Genomic DNA, 22,188 nt, shown 5'->3' on the forward strand with positions numbered 1-22,188 from the left:
AATGAAACACAGTGATGCAGAATGTAGTGGGTTTGTCCCTCCGGCGTGGCCCCTGTCCTGTGTGCTGTAGAATCAGCTGGTATGTTTAACAAAGTACGGCTCCCTTGTCCCCATCCCAGAGCATCTGTATCACAGTCGAGCTGCAGAGCTCTGAGGTGGCACTTCAGTGACCCCAGGTGGGCCTCAGCCAGAGCTTCAGAATCAGCATGAAGTGGGAAGCAGAGCAGGGGCACACGCACACGCCTGCTGGCTGCAGCTCTGTGCTCAGGAGCATGCCCCACATGCTTCTCACTGATGCATCTTGACACCCTCCTTCGTTTCTAGAGTGTTCAAAGTGATAATTCTCTGCCTTCCTTCCTTCCACCCTTCCTTCCTCTTTTTTTAGACACTAGGGATTGAACTGAAATTCACTTAAGTTTCAGTTAGAATACACTTGCTCAACTGTTTATCTTTTAGATTTTACAATTTATTTTTATTATTTTATGTGTGTGGGTGTGTTGTCTGCACATGGGTGTCAGAGGAGCATGTTGGATCTCTTGGGACTGGAGTTACAGTTAATTCTGAGACACTGTGTGGTACAGGGAATTGAACCCAGCTCCTCTTTAAGAGGAACAAGTATTCTTAACTGCCGAGCCAGCCCTCTCGTTCCCCTCCTTTTGCTGATGTTCCTGTTCCACATTGGCCACAAAATGTAAATGGTTTCTATGAAGTAGAGAAAGGCCAGAGCATTCTGATCAATGAAGCAGTCAGATGGAAAAAAAAAAAAAAAAAAAAAAAAAAAAAGAAAGAAAGACAGCCTGCACACTTAAGTTTTTCTGAGGAGCTACAGGGACAGTCCACAGCTCACACTGCTGCATGTGTGTGAGCAGACCTGCCTCGGAAGCACAGAGAGTCGCGAGCTGCTGGGGCTGGAGAAAGAGCCCAGCCTCTGAGAGCACCTGCTGTTCTTCCACAGGCCTGGCGGTCGATTCCCAGCACTCACTAGACTGCTCTCACTGCCTGGAACTCCGCTCTCAGGCACACGAAGCCTGCTTCTGGCTGCCAAGGACACCTCCACACACACACAAATAAACCTTACAGAAAAAGTTTTTATTGAAGTTAATTATTTATTTTATGAATGAGTCATAGTTTTCCTTTATAGACAACTGGGAATTGCTCAATACTTTACAAATGGAGTAAAATACTGGCTTTTGGTTTTGTCTTTTTTTTTTTCCTTTTTTCTTTTTCTTTTTTTTTTTTTTTGAGGCCAGCTTTGCCTCAGACTTTTTGTTTAGCTGAGGTTGACCTTGCACTCTGATTCTCCCGCCTCCACCTCTGAAATACAGCAATTAGAACCATGTGCTACTGTACCCAGCCAATTTTGTTCTTATCTAACTTGTATTATGACCATATTTTCAATGACAAAAGTGAATTTTTTTCATTCATATTTAAGGAAGGTTAGAGAGATGTTTGAAATCACCAGGATATAAACAAGATTCAAAGTGTGTGATTGTTTACGTTGATGTGAAAGCACAGGCATTGCACACCTGCTCAGATGAAGGCCTAAGGCGGCAGTTCTGTCTTTAAGCACCAGGTGGCGCCTTCCTGGTGTAAGAAAGAAGCTTGTACAAGGAAATCACACCAGGATAGAAGGCTAAAGGGATGTTTGCTCTGCAGACACAGGCGGATTGGCAGGACCCTGGATCCACTACCTGAGGTCAGTGGGCGAACTGGAATTGTGCTCTGGTACTGGGTTCGCAATCTTTGGGACTTCAGTCATCTCAGATTCAGTTTGCTTGACCCAGCAGTCTGTGCCCGGCCACGCTCAGTGCTCTGCTGTAGACAGAATGCTGACCAGATGTGTGAATGCCCTTGCTCTTTCCACCAGGAACACGGCTTCCTGCATCCGGGGCAAGCTGCAGTGTCCTCCAGCGTCGCCAAGCCCCAAATGGGAGTTGCTGTCTTCTGCAGCTTCTGTTCTAGGACAGCCAGAGCTACACAGAGAAACCCTGTCTCAAAAAGCAAAAACAAATTAAAAAAAAAAAATCTTATAGACAAGGACGTTTTGCCACGCCGTGCTCTAAGAAAACTGTGTGGAGGAGACCCACAGTACTCCTGTGGCAGTGTAGAAGGAAGGAGCATTCCATGTTCTTCTGTACGTGCTGCTGTCTGAGCATAATGGTGTGGTCTAGGGTGTTTAGAGGAGCTTTCAGAACCTGCATGGAGCTTGGAACTCTTTGAAAGGATTTGATTTTTTTCCCATGTGCTCATCAGTTTCAATCATCGTTGCACCTACTGTTCTTTAGCTTCAGGACCTTTTGCGTCTCCGCTGCTTTTCCCTTTTTTATGGCATCAGGGACTAAATGGAAGCCTTGTACAAGCTAGACAAGTGCTCCCTCACTGAGCCTTTCGCCCAGTCTTGGCTGGTTTATCTGCCAGAGGAGGCTGTTAATATTGACGTTCTGCATTCGCTCAGTCGGTCATCTGATTCTGAGCTTCTCTCCTTTATTGGTCGCTCCTCCAGGAGCTCACAGGCTGCTCTGGGAGGGGACTTGCCTCATCTTAGCACTAGGAAATAAGGGTATATTGACCTAGGGCTGGATGGGATGGTGGCTCTGGCTGGACAACAGACATGAGGATGTAATTCATGCCGCTGAACTGTGTGCATGGATGTAGTTAACACATAATGTCGTGTTACATGTATTTTACCATAATGTAAAAGACTAAAGGAGAGCAAGGATGGGAAGAGGGCTCCGTTGGTAATGCGCTAAGGGCCTGAGCCTAGTTCTAAGAACCCACATGCAAAAGTTAGGCATGATAGCACACGCTGGAAGTCCCAGCGATGGGAGGTGCAGACATGTGGGCCCCAGGGATCCCTGGCCAGCTTGACTAATCAAGTCAGTGAGCTCCAGGCCAGTGAGAGAGCCTGTAAAAAAAACATGTGGATGGCTCCTGGGGAGTAACAGCTGAAGGTCCCCCTTGGCCTCTACTGCATGCACACACACATATACACAAACACCCCCCCACATGCACCTGCACACACATGAATATATACATACATATGGAAGTCAAGTGGGAGGAGAATGTATCCAAATTATATGGCACATAGTAGATGCTCAGTTAAATATTTACTTGTATCTTTTTTTGTTGTGTGAAAATTATCCACACTTGATCCCACTAGGAGGATTTGCTTTTACCAAAGCATTTTGTTTAAAAAGTTAAATTGAGGATACCTGAGCCTCATTTCCTTATCCTGTATTTAGGGACCTTCATAAGCCCATTATGATTTTACTACATAAAGCCAGGAGGTGGTAGCACATGCCTTTAATCCCAGGACTCAGGAAGTAGAGGCATGCAGATCTCTGTAAGTTCAAAGCCAGCCTGTTCTACAAATCGAGTCCAGGGCAGCCAGGCTACACAGAGAAGCCTTGTCTTTTTATTTATTTATTTTTTTAGTTTTTCAAGACAGGGTTTCTCTATGTCTATAGCCTTGGCCGTCCTGGACTCACTTTGTAGGCCAGGCTGGCAGCCTCGAACTCACTACCACTCTGGGCTGAAAATCCCTGTCTTGAAGACAACAACAAAAACAAACAAATAACAATTTAGTACAAACTGCGTGGTGGTGGCTCACACCTCTAATAATCCTGGGAAGCAGAGTCAGGGGTCTGTGTGTGTCTACATAGCGGGTCCAGGGCAGCCAGGACTACACAGAGACCCTGTCTCAAAAAAATAAATAAAGGGAGCTGGAGAAATGGCTTGGAGCACCGTCTGCTCTTCCAGAGGGCCTGAGTTCAATTCCCAGCAACCACCTGGTGGCTCCCATCTTTACTGAGATCTGCTGCCCTCTTCTGGCATGCAGGTGAACATGCAGATAGAGCACTCATGTAAAATAAAGAAATCTTTTTTTTTTTTAAATAAATAAATAAATAAATAAGGCCCTTTATATCAGGGCTCTGTTTTCTCCAAAAGAGTGAAAGGGCCCAATACCTGCACAAATGAAATGATTACTTTGCTACTCCAGAAAAAAATTTTAATCCCCAGAGTCATTTATTTTGGCTTTAGAACAGATTTAGCATTTGTGTCAAATTTTTCTGCCTAATTACTTTTTGCTTAAGCTTATTTTAAAATTGTTTTAAATTCCTTTAGTATGGCAGTCTAGAAAGTAGGGGGTGAAGAAATGGGCCACAGATGGGAGCTGGGCTAGAATTTCCGTTTCCCTGTATTAAAGCCTCCTGTTACACTGCTCACAGAGTAGTTTGACAAAATGGCTTTTAAAGTCTTAAAAAATATGCTTACTTTTTGATCCGGTAATTCCGCTACTAGGAATTTTTCCCAAAGAAGTAATCAAACAAGCATGCAGAATTCAGGGACAGGGCATGTACAACACATATCAGCCAGAAGGAAAACCAACTGATTAAATAAAGCCTGCAGTTATCTCTACATGGCGTCCAAATTGTGGACTTTAGAAACGTTTGCCGTGTCTTTAAAATGAAGAAGAGGCCCTCTGGTCACATACACACTGAAACCTCGCAGTAAAGAAGGGGCAGGAGTACATTCTGGAAAAAGCAAAACATTTCTACTAACTTTGATATTGTGAGTGATAAAATTATGACTGAGTGTGTACATTTTGTTTTTAAAGGTTTCTGCTTGCAGCCGAGCACTGGTGGTGCACGCCTTTAATCCCAGTATCAGGAGGCAGAGGCAGGCAGATCTCTGAGTTTCAGGCCAGCCTGGTCTAGGACAGCCAAGGCTACACAGAGAAACCTGTCCTGAAAGACCAAAAACAAAATAAAATGAGTACAAAGTTACAGGCCAGGTATTGTGGTGCATATCTGTAATCTAAGCTATATAAGAGGCTAAGCCAAAAGAACAGATACCGTTTCACACAAAACAAAAACAACTACAAAGTAAAATTTTGGTGTGTAATGCCTACAGAGAGAAGAGTTTGAATGCAAATTTAGATAGATGGTTTTGGAGGGTTTTGAGGGGGTGTAAACATTTACCCAGTTTCATACATATGCATTCTGTGTTTGATCATATTCATCCCATTCCCATTCCTCTGAATCTCTTCTTCCCAGCAACCTTTCCTTCTGCCTGCATTCCTTCTTTCCCCTCTCCTCCTCTCTCCTTCTCCCCTCTCCTCCCCCCTCTCCTTTCCTCTCCTCTTCCTCTACTCCCCTCTCCTTCTCCCGTCTCCTCCTCTCCTCTCCTCCTCCCCTCTCTCCTCCTCTCTTTTGATTACTGAGTTTAGAGTTAAGTACATCAACTTGGTGGATGGTATTTACTGGAGCATTGGCAGCTAACTAGCATTCATATCATTGAAGAAAATTACTCCTGCCTTTTCCTCCTTTCTTCTCTATTTCTTTCTTTCTTTGTTTTTGATAAGGTCTTTCTTTGTAGTCCTGGCTATCCTGGAGCTGAGGATATAGGCTGGGCTTGAACTCTCTAAGATTCTCTTGCCTCTAACTCTCAAGTGCTGGGACTAAAGGCGTGTGCCACCATGCCTGGCCCCGTTTTTCTTTCTGAGCTGAAGTTCTTATAGGCCAATCTGGCCTGGAACTCACCATGTACCTTAAAATAGATAATCTTCATCTTCTTCTGCTCTACCTCCCCTGTGTAGGTATTTCAGGAATGTACCACCACATCCAACTGACTATTTAAGACTAGCTTGATACTAGTACACCTAGCTTGACACTTTTTTTTTTTTCGAGGTAGGGTTTCTCTGTGTAGCCCTGGCTGTCCTAGAACTTGTTCTGTGTATAGACTGGTCTCAAACTCAGGATCTGCATGCCTCTGCCTCTCTAGTACTGGGGTTAAAGGCATATGCCACCACCACCAGCACTTGAATGTATTTTCTTAGGGTCCTGTTTGAATATGTGAGTTATCAGCAATCACACCGACAGCACTGAAAGTCAGATGTACTTTACTTTATATTACTAGGTTGTTTCCCAGTAAAATGACCACATGCAGGCAATGTCTGTGAAAGCAGGATTAGAACGTATGATGTCCTGTGTTTTGAACCAGCGCTGTGGAGACCCAAGGTATACTGCAGAACTGCTGAGACCAGTAGGCTCCCTGTGAACCACAGTCAGCCCAATGACGGTTCCCTCGGGGACAGCTGGCATAGTGGTGGGGGCTGTAAGACAATCTGCCTGGCCTACTCAGAGCCGTCTCAGTGTGCGAGGGCACTCTGTGATGTCCCGGCAGTGCAGAGTGCCTCCCCGCTCTGGGAAGTCTTGTGCCATTAGGCAGTGCATGTTGGTAGATCCTTGAACATACTGCCCAAAGAACAGGGTACTGGGAACATTTTTAGGCATCTGCAGGGAAAGTTTTCTGTTTCTCCTTTATTGCTATCTCAGAACTCTGAATCCAGACATCCAGACGGGGAAAGTGTGTAAGTGATGAAGCCAGGACTGTGTGTGTGAATGGAGAAGCCAGCACTAAATGTGTGTGTGAATGGTGAAGCCAATACTGTGTGTGTGTGCGTGTGCGCGTGTGTGAATGATGAAGCCAACACTAAGTGTGTGTGAATGATGGCGCCATCAGCCTCCATGACCCCCAAACCCCCTTCTAGCTCAGGGTTAACAAGTTTCTTTATGTGCTGAGCTGAGGGGATTTGTTCTTCAGTGTCTGAAAGCGTCTGCCCTGCATACCTGATGGGATACTGTCTTATTCTTGTTCCCTAAAGTGTTGAGATGTGGGGTATCTTCTCTGAAGGAAAGGGCTTGTAGTTCCTCCCTGTCGTCTGAGGCCAAATGGAAAAGCTATTTGTGGTTAACTTGGCCACAGCAAGTCCTTTGGCATTTAGAGTTTCATTGAAAGTTTTTTTTTTTTAATTGATTCTTTGAGTGTTGAACACTAACCCAAATAAGCTTTATTTAAAGTGGAGAAAGCAGACAAATTGTGCTTTTTTGACACCATACTGAACCTGATTTTCCCGCTAGCCCTGACCTTGAGCAAGCTGACTTGCTGTGTTAGACACACTGCCTCCTCAGGTAGCCATGTGACTCCTCCTCCCTGCCTCTCCTCACAGGGCTGTTTTTACCCACCCAGGAGCGCTGTTCCGTGTGGGGAGAGTTACAGCATTTATGAACACACCGCCTCTCCCACTTTGTTTCTGACAGTTTCCCTATGCTGCCCCACCTCCCCAAGAACCTGTGAAGACTCTGAGAAGCCTGATCAACATCCGAAAGGACACGCTGAGGCTTGTCAAGTACGTTCCCAGGGCTCAGGCAACAGCTACTCCATGGGAGTCGAAGAGCAGCTCCTGCCAGGCCCATAGTCTCCTGCCCGGGATGAAGGCTGCCAGCTGCCAGGTGCTGCTGAGGCACTGGGCCCTAAGAGGAGTCCTTATCATGCTTGTGTTCTCTGGAACACGGGCACTGTTCTGTACAGAAAGAACTTTTACCTGCCCTGGCATTTAAATGTTATCTCTGTTCTGTGGCTCTGAAAACAAAGGAAGTTTGCAGATACCCCAGGCTTATGCAGTGATGAGATGTTTGACTTAGGAATATAAACTCATGTACACTTATAGTCTCAGCAGTCAGGAGCTGAAGGCAGGAGAATAGAGTTTGAGGCCATCCTGGGCTCATAAGCCATAAAAGAACACACAATGGAGAGAAACCTTATGAATGTAACGAGTGTGGCAAAGCCTTTACAGAAAACAGTCATCTCATAAGATGAGATGACGAGAGAGAGAGAGAGAGAGAGAACATTAAGTAAACCAGCTATGCATCTGGATGTGAAATTCAAGTTATGAAAAACCAAAAGACTAAGAAGGCCATGGTGAGTCCTGCTTGCAGGGAGTTAGGCAGGAAAAGAACCCCAACCATAGCTTGCTCTGTCAGGCTGTGAATAGCATTTCTGAAATCACAGTTTACAAAGCCTCTAGGTATAGTACAGTGTGGGGACTGCAGAACTCAGTGGAGAGAGTGAGGAAGAAGACAAGACAAACTGTGTCTATAATAGGAAGTAGATGGTGTCCCAAGACTGACAAACCAAGACCCAATAACTGGGCTTGCTATTTAGAAATGCGGTCAGATGGCCATATGTATGTCCAGAAGAGGTTGTAGTGCAGAGGAGGAAGGCTTTCTGGTTTCTAACAAGTGGAAACTCAGCCATGTGGTTAATAACCCTGATTAAAGTAAAAAAATAGCAAGGTTCTGGCATAAGCACTCACACAAATTGTGAGATTTAGTAAATTTCCTAAATGCCCCCAAAGATGACCCTGTGATAGTTATAGTGTAGACACAAACATGTTAATGACCACACAGAGAAGTATGTAATGTTGTTTGGGGGGGCTAAAGAAAAGTAGGGTGGGTTTGTTGTTATTCGTTTGTTTGTTTTGCTGTTTTGTACGCATGTGTGTCCGTGTGAGAGTGCCAGACCCATAGAACTAGAGCTACAGAGGGTTGTCGGCTGCCATATGAGTTCTTGGAACTGAACCCCAGTCCTCGGGGTGCTCTTCCTGTGTTCTTGACTGCTGAGCCAACTCTCCAGCCCCAAAGAGTACATCTGACAGTCCTGATCCATGCCTGGCAATGGTGGCAGAAGCCTTAAATCCCAGCAGGAGGCACAGGCAAGCTGATCTCTGAGTTCAAGGCCAGCCTGGTATATAGAGTGAGTTCCAGGACAGCCAGGGCTATACAGAAAGACCTGTCTCAACAAACAAACAAACAAACAAAAAACAAAAGAAACCAACAAAATCCTGGTCCATTGCCCCCAAAGGCTGTCTTTGTGATTTCCCAGATGTGCTGAGGAAGTGAAGAGCCATGGAGAGGAGGCAGGGAAAGCTAAGGTCTATTACAACGTCGAGTTCACCTTTGACACGGATGCCCGAGTAGCCATCACGATCTACTATCAGGCCACTGAAGAATTCCAGAATGGTATTGCCAGGTAAGAGAGCATAGCAGGTGAGCTACTTGCTTCCCCGCCTTCTGTGCCCACCAGGAAGAAAAGCATTCTGTTTCTACAACCATGGGGGATCTGGACCTTGAATTCAGATTTCTTTTTCAATCTTTTTTTTTTGCTCCCTTCCTGTGGATGTGTGGATTAAATATGTAAACCCAGTAATAGTAATAGTACCAGGCTAGAGGAAAAGAGATAGGTCAGCATAAAGGTCTTTCTTCCCTGTGCTAGTGTGTTGGAAATTGAGAACAGGCATGGGGCAGTAGGAATTGTCAGACTGTCTGGGCTGGATTCTAACGTTAGCTCTACTTCCCACTTTATCTATAGCTACATTCCAAAAGACACCAGCCTGCAGTCGGAAACCGCGCACTTCAAGAGAGGCGTGTGCCAGCAGTTCTGCCTGCCCTCCCATACGGTGGACCCCTCGGAGTGGACAGAAGAGGAGGTCAGCTGCCTTGGCCCTCCAATCACTGCAGGGGGGTCCAGGCACTTCCCTAGACCTGCACCAGGGGCAGGGACTCTGTCCAGATGCTGGAGTACCATGCTCAACTGTTAAGCCTGGTGGCCCCTTCATGTTCTAATAGGGTCTAATAGTTCACATTAAGAATATACCTAACCAGGGAATGGAGACATGGCTCAGTGCTTAAGAGCACTGTCTGCTCTTCTGAAGGACCTGAGTTCAATTCCCAGCAACCACATGGCAGCTCACAACTGTCTATAAAGCAATTCCAAGGGATCTGACACCTTCACACTAATGTACATAAAATTAAATTAAATAAATTTATCTTTTTTTTTTCCAGAGCTGAGGACTGAACCCAGGACCTTAGTGCTTGCTAGGCAAGCGCTCTACCACCAAGCTAAATCCCCAACCCCAATTAAATTAAAAAAAAAAGTATACCTAACCAGGTGCAGTGGTGCACACCTGTAATCCCAGTACTCCAGGAGGCAGAGGCAGGCGATCACTGTGAGTTCAAGGCCAGCCAGGTCTACAAAGCGAGTTCAGGATAGCCAAGGCTACACAGAGAAACCCTGTCTTGGAAAAAAAAAAAATATATATATATATATATATATATATATATATATATATACCTATCCTTGTTCATTTTCCTATTCCAAAGTAGCCAGTTAGTGAGAATACTATGAGAATCTTAAAGAAAAACAGGCTACAGGGAACTTTATCTTCATGAATTTTTGTTTTCTGAGGAAATAGCCTTCGGTTAAACAGACCTGGGCAGTTGCAGGTTTGATGGACAGGTGCAGATGATGCTGTGAGCAGCACCCTCTGGCAGACGATGAGTGTACTGTCTGTGCTTCCTTTTCTTCCCACAGCTTGGCTTTGACATGGACCGAGAGGTGTACCCTTTGGTGGTGCACGCTGTGGTAGATGAAGGAGACGGTAAGGAGACTTCTGCTTGCTGTGCCCGCTCCCCTCTTGTGATTCCATCCAGCAGAAGCTGTGGCCCAGAGCCACACACCTCTGTGGGTCTCAGTCAGCCAGGTCTCTGCTCTTCCCTTCCCACCCTGCTCTGAGGAGTGGGGCTTATAATGGTAATTTATAACATGCCCTTGCTGGTGACAGCCCAGCACCACTGACCTACCAAACTGTGGGTCTGGAGAGGGCTAGGGCTGTGTTGTTTGGCCTTCTTTGACCATGTGCCTGCTTCTTTCAGAGTATTTCGGCCATTGCCATGTACTTCTGGGCACGTTTGAGAAGGTAGGCAACTTTGTTTTGCTCTTCTCTCTCATGTTGCCCCTCTGCTGAGTGTCACACTGGGGTTGCGTTCAGGGAGTGTCAGCTAGGCTACCCCATTGCCATGCCCTTCAGACCCTAGACCTTAGTGTCCCCTTTACCAAATGACTGGGTTTAGCTGATCACCATTCTACCCTTGAGTCTGTAACTACCTTCTGAGTCTCTAGCTCCTGTGAAAGCCCAAGCACGTGTGATAAGTAGCCACAGCATACAAAATGCGCTCTGCCCTCCCTCCTGGTTGTAACATCGTGCTTTTATCCCAGCACACAGACGGGACCTTCTGTGTCAAGCCCCTCAAGCAGAAGCAAGTGGTAAGTTTTTGAGGGCCAGCAACGCTTGGCATTTGCCCTTTCTTTTTCTTTTTTCATGATTTTTTAAACTTTTTAAAACTATGTACTCTTGTTTCCTTTCCCTGTTCTTTCTTTTAATCAAAGAAGAAGGTTTTTGGAAGGGGATCACTTCTGTCTGTTAGAAACTACTTGGGTGGTCCGAAAGGAACACTGACTTTTAGTGCCTTTATTGTTTTGGAATTGTTGGTGCCTCCTAGGCCACAGTTATCTTTAGAAGTGACAGAAGAAGTTTTGTCTCCTGACATTAGGGTGAAGGAGAACTCTTTTTGCTTAAAATGCCATGATGAGAAACATTTCAAACTAAAGAATAAAGGATTGGGTCTAATTCAGGGCCAGTTAGAGCCCGTAGCATAATTTATCCTAGCATTCCTCTTCCAAACTTCAGCTTATTGCCATCCCCACCCCCCAAACGATCATCAGGATCTGCAGTCTGCTGGGAGGCCTTGCCTCCACCATGTGCCAACACTTAGCACCTTTACGATAGTAGGAGGAGATGTCATGGAGGGTTAGGGGACCAAGCAGAGCCAGTGGCATTGGCAAGGAGGGGAGGAGATGCTAGGTGTGGTGGCTTATACCTGTCATTTTAGCACTAGGGAGGCAGAGGCAAGAAGAGTACCTGGAGCTCTAGACTGGCTTTAGCTACAGTAAGTTCCAGGCCAACCTGAGCTTAAAAAAAAAAAAAAAAAAGATGGTTTGAAAAAAGTGGTGACCAAGCCGGGTGACACATGTCTTTAATCCTAGCACTCAGGAGGCAGGGCCAGGTGAACTCACTCTCTGTGAGTTTGAGCATGGTCTACAAAGTGAGTTCTAGGACAGCCAGGGCTGTTACATAGAGAAACCTTATCTCAATAAAAAGGAAGGAGGGGCTGGAGAGATGGCTCAGAGGTTAAGAGCACTGTCTGCTCTTCCAGAGGTCCTGAGTTCAATTCCCAGCAACCACATGGTGGCTTATAACCATCTATAGTGGGATCTGATGCCCTCCTCTGGTGCACTGGCATACATGCAGGCAGAACATTGTATACATAATAAATAAATAAATCTAAAAAAAAAGGAAGGAGGAGGAGAAAGATGGGAGAAATAGAGCTGAGTATGGTGATTATACCTTTAATCCTGGCACTGGGAGGCAGAGACAAATGGATCCCTGAGTTCTAGGCTACCCTGGTCTGCAGAACAAGTTCCAGGACAGCCAGGGCTATGCAGAAAAACCTTGAATCATAAAAAAAAAAAAACCAAAAACCAAAAACCAAACAAACAAACAAACAAAAAAAAAAAACAAAAAGAGGGAAGGGAAGATTTAAATTTTTTCAAAGGAGAAAAGAAATAGGACTAAGCTGAATGTGGATACTAATGCCTGTGATCTCAGCTACTCAGGACGAGAGAAGCCATATGAAAAATCGAAGAATGAAATGGGGTTGTAGTCTGGTGATAGACCATTTGCCTGGCATGTACAAGTTCCTAGGTTCAGTCACCAGCACACAAAGAAACTAACAAGAATTCAGTCCTTTGCTGGATGTGGTGTTGCAGTGGGAGGCTGCAGCATGGAGATCTTAAGTTTGGAGGCCAGCCTGTGCTATACAGAGACTGTTGCAAAAACAGTTCCTTATGGCTAGAGCCGGAGCTCAGTGGTAGAACTCTTGCCTGACATGCAAGATGCCCGGGGGAGGGGCAGGAAACTCTTCTGGTTCTGGATGTTGGGGCCACTGGAACAACAGAACAAGATCCCATCTCAAAAACAAACAAAAATCAAAACAGAAAAGGAACAGAACCAGAGGGCAATTTCTGCTGTAATTAGAAATGGGGAGGGTGTATGGAGCACAATCGCTCGGCAGATAAAGGCTCTTGCCATAAAGTCTGGTGACCTGAGTTTGATCCTATGGTGGAAAGGAAAGAACCTGTTCCTGCAAGCTGTCCATTGGATCTCCACATGTCTTTACCCATATTCACACATGCACATAATGATAATTAAAAATGTAAAAAGAAATGGGAGGGAGAGGCTGGAGAGATGGCTCAGCGGTTAAGAGCACTTGCTGCTCTTCCCAAGGGCCTTCAGTTCCCAGCACCCACATCAGGCAACTCACAACTGCTTGTAACTGCCTTTTCAGGGAATCTGACACCTTTCTGGGGCCACCATGAGCACCTACCTGCGCATAGATGTTGCACATATGTAAACTCAAATACACACACAAACACATAAAACAAAAATGAATAAATCTTTTATTATAAAATAGAAAAATATGTGGTGCCCTGTGGATATGATGAGGGTGGCTCATGTATGGCCGTGTGCTGTGGGTGTCTTTTGCCAGGTCCTGCTGCACTTCCCTTTCTTTATCTTTTCTTCTTGCATGGAGTCTGGCTATGTAACCCCAGCTGGCCCATTATTTGTGTAGTCCAGGCTGGCCTGAAGTTCATGCAGTCCTCTTGCCTTAGCTTCCCAAGTGTTGGGATGCAGGTTTGTGCCACCACACCTGGCTTATAGCTTTTCTTTTTCCTCTTTCACTTTTTCCTTCCCCATTCTTTTATCTTTTTTTTTTTTTTTTTTTTACTCTCGTATCCCAGACTAGCCTTTAAGTATGGAGCCACAGATGACATTGAACTTCTGATTTTCTGGCCTCCATCTTTCCATTGCTGGGGTTATAGGCATGCACTACCACACCAACTTCATGTGGTGCTAGGCTTCATGCATTCTAGGCACACGCTCTCCCAGCTGAGCCACACACTTCAGCCCATCTTTGCCATTATTTTTATAGCATTTAAACTGAAATCTTCTTACACAATGAATGCTTCACTTGACAGACATCCCTCCATCTTTTAGTCAGTGCTGTTTGCCAGTGTCTGTAATAGTGAGCTGCAATACACAGACTGTCAGTTTGCAAAATTTTATGTTCCCGGTTGGATGTAATAGTGGGTGAGCAAAACACTTTGTTTTCCTTCCCCTCTCAAAAGCAAACATAATAAAGGCATCCTTTATCTGTCTAAGGCCCTGAGTTTCTCATTGTGAATCGGTAGTCCTGGGTTGCCACGCGGAGGGACAAGGCTTCTGCTCTTGCCTCTCAGTAATAAGCCTATTCTTGGACGTCACTGTTCACTATTCAGGTAGATGGGGTCAGCTACCTTCTTCAGGAGATCTACGGGATTGAAAACAAGTATAACACACAAGATTCTAAGGTGAGTTCTGGTCAAAGTTCAGGGTTTGCTCTTTCTAGAGGCAAAGTGAAAATCTGGGCTTCAGCCAAGGATGAGGGTCTAGTGAGCCAGCCGGGTCCTAGGAGAAGATCCTTATTTTAGGTTTTCCGCTTTTGCCACTTTGGGAATGAACAAAACAGGCTGCCCTTCTCCTCTGGAGTCAGTTGAGCTCTGCTTCCCAGGAGGGTCTTGCATTTTTCCTTCATCTTCATCTCTGTGCTCTCCTAGGCCCCATCTGTTCAGACCTTAGAATGAGAATGAGTGCTGGGGGTTAGTCCAGTCTCTTAGATTCAGGAGGCAGGAGACCAAATAGCAAAAGCACTGCACAGGGCTGGAGAGATGGCTCAGCAATTAAGAGCACTGGCTCTTCTAGAAGACTGGGGTTCAATTCCCAGTACCCTCATGGCAGTTCACAACTGTCTAACTCCACTTCCAGGGGATCTGGCACCCTCTTCTGGCCTCTGCAAGCACCAGGCATGCAAAAGGCAAAGCATCCATGCACATAAAATTAAAACAAAACAAACTAATTTTTAAAAATTGTATTAAGTCCAATGTTATTATAGATGCTGTTGTATGTGTCTGCTCTTCAGCCAGACTCCATTGTAAATAAATTGTGGGAGATGGAAGGCTTTGTATGATTAGCTAAGTCTCTTTCTGGCCAGGTGGCTGAGGATGAAGTAAGTGATAACAGTGCCGAGTGTGTGGTGTGTCTCTCAGATGTCCGTGATACCCTGATCCTGCCCTGCCGCCACCTCTGCCTCTGCAACACCTGTGCAGACACCCTGCGCTACCAGGCCAACAACTGCCCCATCTGCCGGCTGCGTGAGTCCTGGGCTAACATGACAGTGAGGGCTGGAAAGGTGGGCACGGAACATCAGAACACTGTTGCCGCATAGCAAATGGATGAATGCTGGAGGGCGCAGGGTTTCTGTCTGAGCCCTTGCTCACCCTTAATCCCGAAACAGGATGTCCTGATAGCCTGTTTTCTTCTTCACAGCATTCCGGGCACTGCTTCAGATCCGAGCCATGAGGAAAAAACTGGGCCCTTTGTCTCCAACCAGCTTTAACCCCATCATCTCATCCCAGACATCTGACTCTGAAGAGCATTCAGTAAGCTGGGCTCAGAAGCACGGCCCCTCTGAAGCAGATACTTACTCTTGTATCCTGTTTTTTTCTGTAGGTTTTGTTTTTGAGACAGGGTTTGGCTGTGTGACCCTGGCTGGTTTGGAGCTTGCTATGTAGACCAGACCAGGTCTCAAACTCAGAGTGGTCTTCAGATGTTTCCTCCTAAGAACTAGGCTTAGAAGTGTGAGCCAGCACACCAGGCTTTGTCCTTCTTTTTGATGATATCACATCAAGAAATTAAACCTGACATGCTGAAGGATTTTTTTAGACTCTCTGAGATCATGTTATAGTTAAGCATACTAATGTGGGGGCTGGAGAGATGGCTTAGCAGTTAAGAGCACTGGCTACCCCTGGAGAGGACCTGGTTCAATTCCCAGTACCCACATGACAGCTCACAATTGTCCGTCACTCCAGTTTTAAGGGATCTGACACCCTTTTCTGACCTCCAAAGGCACAAGGCATGTATATGGTGCACAGACATACATACAGGCTAGAATTCATAGACATAAAATAAAAATTCTTAAACAACTTACTAATATTGCAACTGAAAGCTCAGTTCTGATCTCCGAAAGTTCCTTTTCCTCGTCTGGAACTTGAAGTCCAGTTTGTATTTACATTCCTGGAGCCATCTAATGGAGGTTTACCCCAGTGGGATCCAACTAGGGAACTCCTCCAAGCAGAAACAGGATGACTTTGGGGTTTGAACCAAATTTATGGTCTTGAATCCTTGAAGAAAGTTGCTGTCTTTCTTCATCCTTTCTTTGTGGCTTCAGCCCTTAGAAGCCAAGCAGATAACTGACCTTAGAGTCATAGTAAAGAGACTCTCAGAGTAAACCTGAAAGCTCTATCAGGGTAAAACGGTCAAAAATGGGTGGGAGTGTAGCTCAGGGATAGAGCATGAGCCTAGGCACTAGCACTGTAAAACAGCCCTCCCCAGAGAAACAACTACTGTCTTCCCTTGATTAACCCAGCGGTGTTAAACAGGCATTTACTGTTCAGTTAACAGTGTAGGAAAAATTGGTTAGTTATTTATAGGGAAGAAGTCATTTTGGCATTTTAAACTACGTTTATTTTTATTTAGAGAGAGAGAGAGTGTGTGTGTGTGTGTGTGGTGGGGAGGAGTGTGTGGTAAGGGAGAACTTTTGGGAACTGGTTCTCCTTTTACCATGTGGGTCCCAGAAATCAAATTCAAGTCATGAGGCTTAGTGGTAAGCACCTTTACTTGCTGAGCCATCTCTGCAGCCCCATTTTATCAAGTCAATCTTTATGGAATAGATTGCAGATGAAATAATTAGTTAGCTATTAAAAAAACAAACAAACCAGCAGCCACATCAGTGCATCAGTTTAATTCCAGCACTTGGGAGACAGAGGCAGGCAGAAATCTTGTGAGTTCAAGGCCGTCCTGGTCTACATATAGTTCCTGGGCAGCCAGGGCTGTGTAGAGAGACCTTGTCTCAAAAGCAAAAACAAAACCCAAACTAACAAATTAAATAAAATGTTAAAACCCTAGAATAAACTATACATGGTTATTCAGTTGAATGTGGATTGTTCAATACTCAAGCAATAATAATTACAGAAAAAGCTGGGCAGTGGTGGCACACACCTTTAATTCCAGCTCTGGAGGCAGAAGCAGGTGGACCTGTGTGAGCTGGAGGCCAGCCTGATCTACAGAGAGTTCCAGGACAGCTAGAACTGTTACATAGAGAAATTCCGTTTAAAAAAAAACCACCAAACCTAAACAAAAACAACCCACAAACAAGAGAGGGGAAAGGGAGGAGGTGGTCCAGCTGGTGGAGTGGTTGCTGCAGGAGCCTGAGGACCTGGTTTTGCATTGTCTCACCCATATAAATGGAGTGAGCGCCTGTAAGTCCAAGAAGAGGCAGAGGCGGGGAGGGGGGGGGACTGGAACTAGCCAACCAACCTTCACAAACTAGTGAGCCTCCTGTCACAGGAAAAAAGTTCAGCCAAGGGGCTGAGAAGGAGAATGCCAGGTTCAAGGCCAACCTAGACCCCAGAGTGAATAAATTCCGGGGCAGCCTGGACTACATAGTCAGATCTTGTCTCTAAAACAACAACAAACAAAAATCTGCCACCAGCAAAACTTAAACTCGGCATGATAGCACACACGAGTACCCAGCACTCGGGCTGAAGCCCAAGGATCGTGAGCCAAAGACAAACAGATTAATTACATGGTGAATTCCAGACAATCCTGGGCTACATGGCTACCTCAAACCAACTCCAGTGCTCTAAATTCTTTCAAGTAAATAACATTTTTAAGATTAAATCTAAGCTAGAGGTGTGGGTTAATGGTAGAGTACTTATCTAGAATGTGTCCATCTGTGATAGTGAATGGCCCTGGGTTCTCTAGCACTTCAAGAAAATAAAAATATACAGAGGCTGGAGAGACGGATCAATTAAGAGCATGTCCTGTTCTTGCAGAGGATCCACATCAGGTAACACAACCAACAGTAACTCCAGGAGGATCCAATGCCATCTTCTGGCCTCTGCAGTCACCTGCACATCACACACACACACACACACACAGAGAGAGAGAGAGAGAGAGAGAGAGAGAGAGAGAGAGAGAGAGAGAAGAGAGAGAGGGAGAACTGGAGAGATGGTTCAGCAGTTGAGAGTTCTTTCTACAGTCAGGCATGGTGGTGCATGCCATTAATCCCAGCGCTCTGGGGGCAGAGTCAGGAAGTTCAACGTCTATAAAAGGATGACTCTGAAGTTTCCAGCCATTGGGAAGATTGTAGGATGTGGGCGTGTGCCTGTAACACCAGCGCCTAAAGGTACACAGGGAGTTTGAGGTCACACTAGGCTTCATGAAAGCCCATCTTTTTTTTTAAGATTTATTTATTATTTATACAACATTCTGCCTTCACACCAGATCTTACCATTGGTGGTTATGAGCCACCATGTGGTTGCTGGGAATTGAACTCAGGACCTTTGGAAAAACAGTGAGTGTTCTTAACCTCTGAGCCATCACTCCAGCCCATGAAAGCCCATCTTAAGAAAAAAGGAGGAGGGAGGGGTTTATGGGGGGATACAAAGTGAATAAAGTATAATTAATAAAAATTAAAATAAATATGAAATAAATAGAAAAAAGGAACTAGGTAGTGGTGGGGCACTCCTTTAATCCCAGCAGAGCCAGGCAGTTCTGTGAGTTCAAGGCCAGCCTGGACTGCAGAGTGAGTTCCAGGACAGCCAGGACTACACAGAGAAACCCTGTCTCAAAACAGCAGTTTTATGTTTAATTAAACAAGATACAGAATTGTTATTGATTTTATCTATGCTTGTGTGTCTGTTTCTGCGTGAATACCCCTGGAGGTCAGAAGGCAACATTAAGCCCCATTGGCCATAGGTACAGGTGATGGTGAGCTACAGCTGTGGGTGCTGGGATCTGAACTCAGGTCCTCTGCAAGAGCAGCAAGTCACTTTACTATTGAACCCTAGAACTGTCATTTACATATTAATCATAAATCATAAACAATATAAATAAAATAATTGGAAAAATGTACTAGATTGCCAACAAAAGTCACTTTGGGTGATTGGCTATTGCTAATTTTTTTCTTCTTTGGTGTATTTTACAAATTTCCAGTAGTGAGCATTTACTTCTGTTATCATCAGAGAATCATTTATGAAGAATCATATAGGTGCCGTGGCTCCTCAGCACTTTCCTTTTCCTTATGTTTAGCACAGAAGCTTTTCTTGGCAGAGTGGGTGGTTAAAAACAAAATGCGTCTTTCTGTGTCCAGCAGGAAACATGATCATGCCGTAAAACAAAAAGTACCTACCTAATTTTTGGCCTGTCTCTGATTCTTGTAGTCGTCAGAGAATATTCCACCAGGCTACGAAGTGGTGTCTCTCCTGGAGGCCCTCAACGGGCCTCTCACCCCATCCCCAGCAGTTCCTCCACTTCATGTTCTTGGAGATGGCCACCTCTCAGGAATGCTACCGTCATATGGCAGTGATAGCCACCTGCCCCCAGTCAGGACACTGTCCCCCCTTGACCGCCTGTCTGATTGCAGCAGCCAAGGACTCAAACTCAAAAAGAGTCTATCCAAGTGAGTAGTTGCTGCCCGCCAGTGTTGCTCTTGGGCATCTCAGAGCTCAAGACCACCTTTCCCTGCTCAATATTGTGATAATCATGTCCCAGGGAAAAAGCTTCCCAATGCTGCCCACTCCCACAAAAGCTGCGTGGTGCCTGTGCAGCGGTGACAGAGGGTTAATTTCCCCAGAGAGAGAAGTCAAATGTGCATGTGTACCTAGCGTCATGTGTTCTCTGGCAGGGTTTGCCAGGGATGGGTGGTGCTGAGGAAAGAAGGAAAAGGAAAAGGACATTGAGCAGTATAGACAGAATCCTTTGGGGCCCTGGCTTAATCTGAAGTCAGAGGAACCAAATGGCACCATGTCCTGAGCATTTAAATTCGTAGGACACAATTATAAGAGGATCTTAAGGTATTGAGAGGTGGGAGAGGGAGGTGGTGCTAGTGTTTTCTCAAAGTTCGGGAGCTAGAGACAGAGGCTCTACCTGACTCCAGTAAACCTCACACCCTGCTCCTGAGAGCTGATCTGGCTTCTCCAGTCTGCTGGTGCGGTCTGAGCAAGGAGAGTCAGGACAGTAGAGTATTTGGCTGCTTTTCCTCTGGGCTTTTACAGATCCATTTCCCAGAATTCTTCTGTGCTACATGAAGAGGAAGATGAGCGCTCTTGCAGCGAGTCGGAGACTCAGCTCTCTCAGAGACTGTCAGCCCAGCATCCTGAGGAGGTAACTGGCTTTCTTCTCCTTCCCTGGGTACTGGCATCTGCCTGCATGACTACATTGTCCTCTGCTTTTATCTGCTCCTCAGACCTTCCAATCCTTTACAAGGTGGTGGCTGCAGAAGTAGAGAGCAGGAGTTCTCCACCCTGTACATCCCTCACACAGACAGACCTTACCTAGACCTCACAGACCTTACGAGCCCTTACTGTCTAAGCCAACAAGCTAGGTGCAAAAGGCATTCAGAGGCGGGAAAGGGTCCCAGCATCAGGAGTTCATGCCTAGTAGGGCTAACATCGTCCTCAACCTCCAGCACTGAATGTGGCTCGTTGCTGCTGCCCGGAAAGTGCTTCTTGAATGACTGCTTGAGATAGGTCCTCTATGTAGTTCCGGCTTGTCATGAACTCACCATAGAGCCAAAGATGACCCTGAATTCCTGGTCCTCCTGCCTCACCTCCCAAGTGCTAGGTAGCATTACAGGCTGCCTGTAGTCTCAGCTCTGGAGACTAAAGCAAAGGATCCTAAGTTTGGGGCCAGCCTAGGCTACATACCAAGTTCAGTACCAGCCTATTGACGCTACCTCAAGAAAGAGGGCAGACAGAGTACTCAGAAGAAACCATAATCATAGTATGATGTCCAGTTTCCTTTAGTGAATCAGAAACACTGTTGGAGGGGGTCTTGGCTGTTTGGGGCTGGATCTTGACAGTTTTTAGACATGAAAGGCAAAGAAACGTTCAGAGGAAGCTTGGAGCCGGCTGAGGGATACAGTGAGATCTCTGTCTTATGAAGGTCTCCTGACAGTCATGTGTGGGAAGCCAGTGAAGCCAGGGAAAGCCTCAGTAGTGTAGGCCTGACCTAAGATGGAAGAAGCCTGCCTGGGAGCTGGAGAGCTGCCTTGCACCTTTGCATCCACTCAGGATGACAAGGCTGAGTCCGGGGGACTGGTGGGTGGAGGGCAGAGGAGGTGTCTGTTTCAGATCCACTGAGCAGGAACTCCTGACATACATGTGGAGGGGTCCTGTAGGCAGTGAGGGCCCTGTTGGTGTTGTGTTCTTTTCCTTCTAAAGGAAAGCTGTTCATAATCCTGGGGAAACAAGGGATATCCCTCTGTGACAGCTGCTGGGTGACCTGTGTCACTGGAGCTGCAGCCTTTGTATGCCCTAGCAGATGCTGGGCCTCAAGCAGGAGGTGCTGACTGATGTGTGCCCTCCCCTGGGACAGAGTCACTCCAGGCCCTGGCTGAAAAGGAGTGCTGACAAAAGGCAGCACTGCCTCTCCTGTCACTCATGCCCACAAGAAGAGAAGACCTTGTCCCTCATGGTGTCCCTTCCCTCCATGTTCCTACCCAGCTCTGCTCTGACCCTTCTGCCCATATGCTGGGCTTGTGCTGGTTTCATGTCCCACTGTGTCCTTCACCCCCAGGGACGTGATGTGACTCCAGAGAGTGAGAACCTTACCCTGTCATCTTCAGGAGCTATTGACCAGTCGTCTTGCACAGGGACTCCGCTCTCTTCTACCATCTCCTCCCCAGAAGGTACCTAAAGGATCAGGGAGTGTGCATGTACCTCCCTCACCTGGTCCGCAGCTGTGCTGTGGCTTCCTCTGGAGATGGGAGCATTGAAGCTGGTGACTCAGCAGAAGGGAGGGCTCCTATTCGCCTTCCTGCATGAGCAGCTTCCCTCTCCACTGTAACGGCAGGAGCACGTTTGCTCCTTGAGTTTCAGAGCAGAATCTTGGAAGACCTTCAGTCCAAACCTTTCTCAGGAGAGTTCAATACGAGGCCTCTGTCCACGGCCCTTTATCGCCTAGTATAAAAAGTGCACACAGCTGCTCAGTAATCACAGTTCTGTCCCCTTCCCTGACTTCTGTCTCCACAGACCCTGCCAGCAGCAGCCTGGCCCAGTCAGTCATGTCCATGGCTTCCTCCCAGATCAGCACAGACACGGTGTCCTCTATGTCTGGCTCCTATATAGCCCCTGGCACAGAAGAAGAGGGAGAGGCCCTGCCTTCCCCCGAGGCTGCCAGCAGAGCCCCTTCAGAAGGGGAGGTAAGGAAAGAGCCCTTGATTCGCTTTGCTCTCTGCTTCACATATGGGTTCCAGGCAGCTCCAGAAAGGCCCAGGTGCTGCTGGG

At 46.2% G+C, this 22,188-nt stretch overlaps 1 protein-coding gene across 3 annotated transcripts in view; it reads left to right on the forward strand.

Moving 5' to 3' along the window:
* The window catches only part of Rnf157 (ring finger protein 157), a 66,323-nt gene that overhangs the window by 33,128 nt on the left and 11,007 nt on the right, over positions 1-22,188 (forward strand). For all 3 annotated transcript variants that reach the window (XM_021662179.2, XM_021662180.2, XM_060386361.1), the window contains exons 3-15: positions 7,104-7,192; positions 8,728-8,874; positions 9,214-9,331; positions 10,216-10,282; positions 10,557-10,600; positions 10,900-10,947; positions 14,080-14,151; positions 14,832-14,991; positions 15,167-15,279; positions 19,123-19,361; positions 19,957-20,065; positions 21,479-21,590; positions 21,934-22,103. In XM_021662179.2, the coding sequence (XP_021517854.2) occupies positions 7,104-7,192; positions 8,728-8,874; positions 9,214-9,331; positions 10,216-10,282; positions 10,557-10,600; positions 10,900-10,947; positions 14,080-14,151; positions 14,832-14,991; positions 15,167-15,279; positions 19,123-19,361; positions 19,957-20,065; positions 21,479-21,590; positions 21,934-22,103 (1,488 nt within the window). The remainder of the gene's footprint in view (positions 1-7,103; positions 7,193-8,727; positions 8,875-9,213; positions 9,332-10,215; positions 10,283-10,556; positions 10,601-10,899; positions 10,948-14,079; positions 14,152-14,831; positions 14,992-15,166; positions 15,280-19,122; positions 19,362-19,956; positions 20,066-21,478; positions 21,591-21,933; positions 22,104-22,188) is intronic.

Source organism: Meriones unguiculatus, chromosome 7, assembly GCF_030254825.1.
Source record: "Meriones unguiculatus strain TT.TT164.6M chromosome 7, Bangor_MerUng_6.1, whole genome shotgun sequence".
Classification (NCBI taxonomy): Eukaryota; Metazoa; Chordata; class Mammalia; order Rodentia; family Muridae; genus Meriones; species Meriones unguiculatus.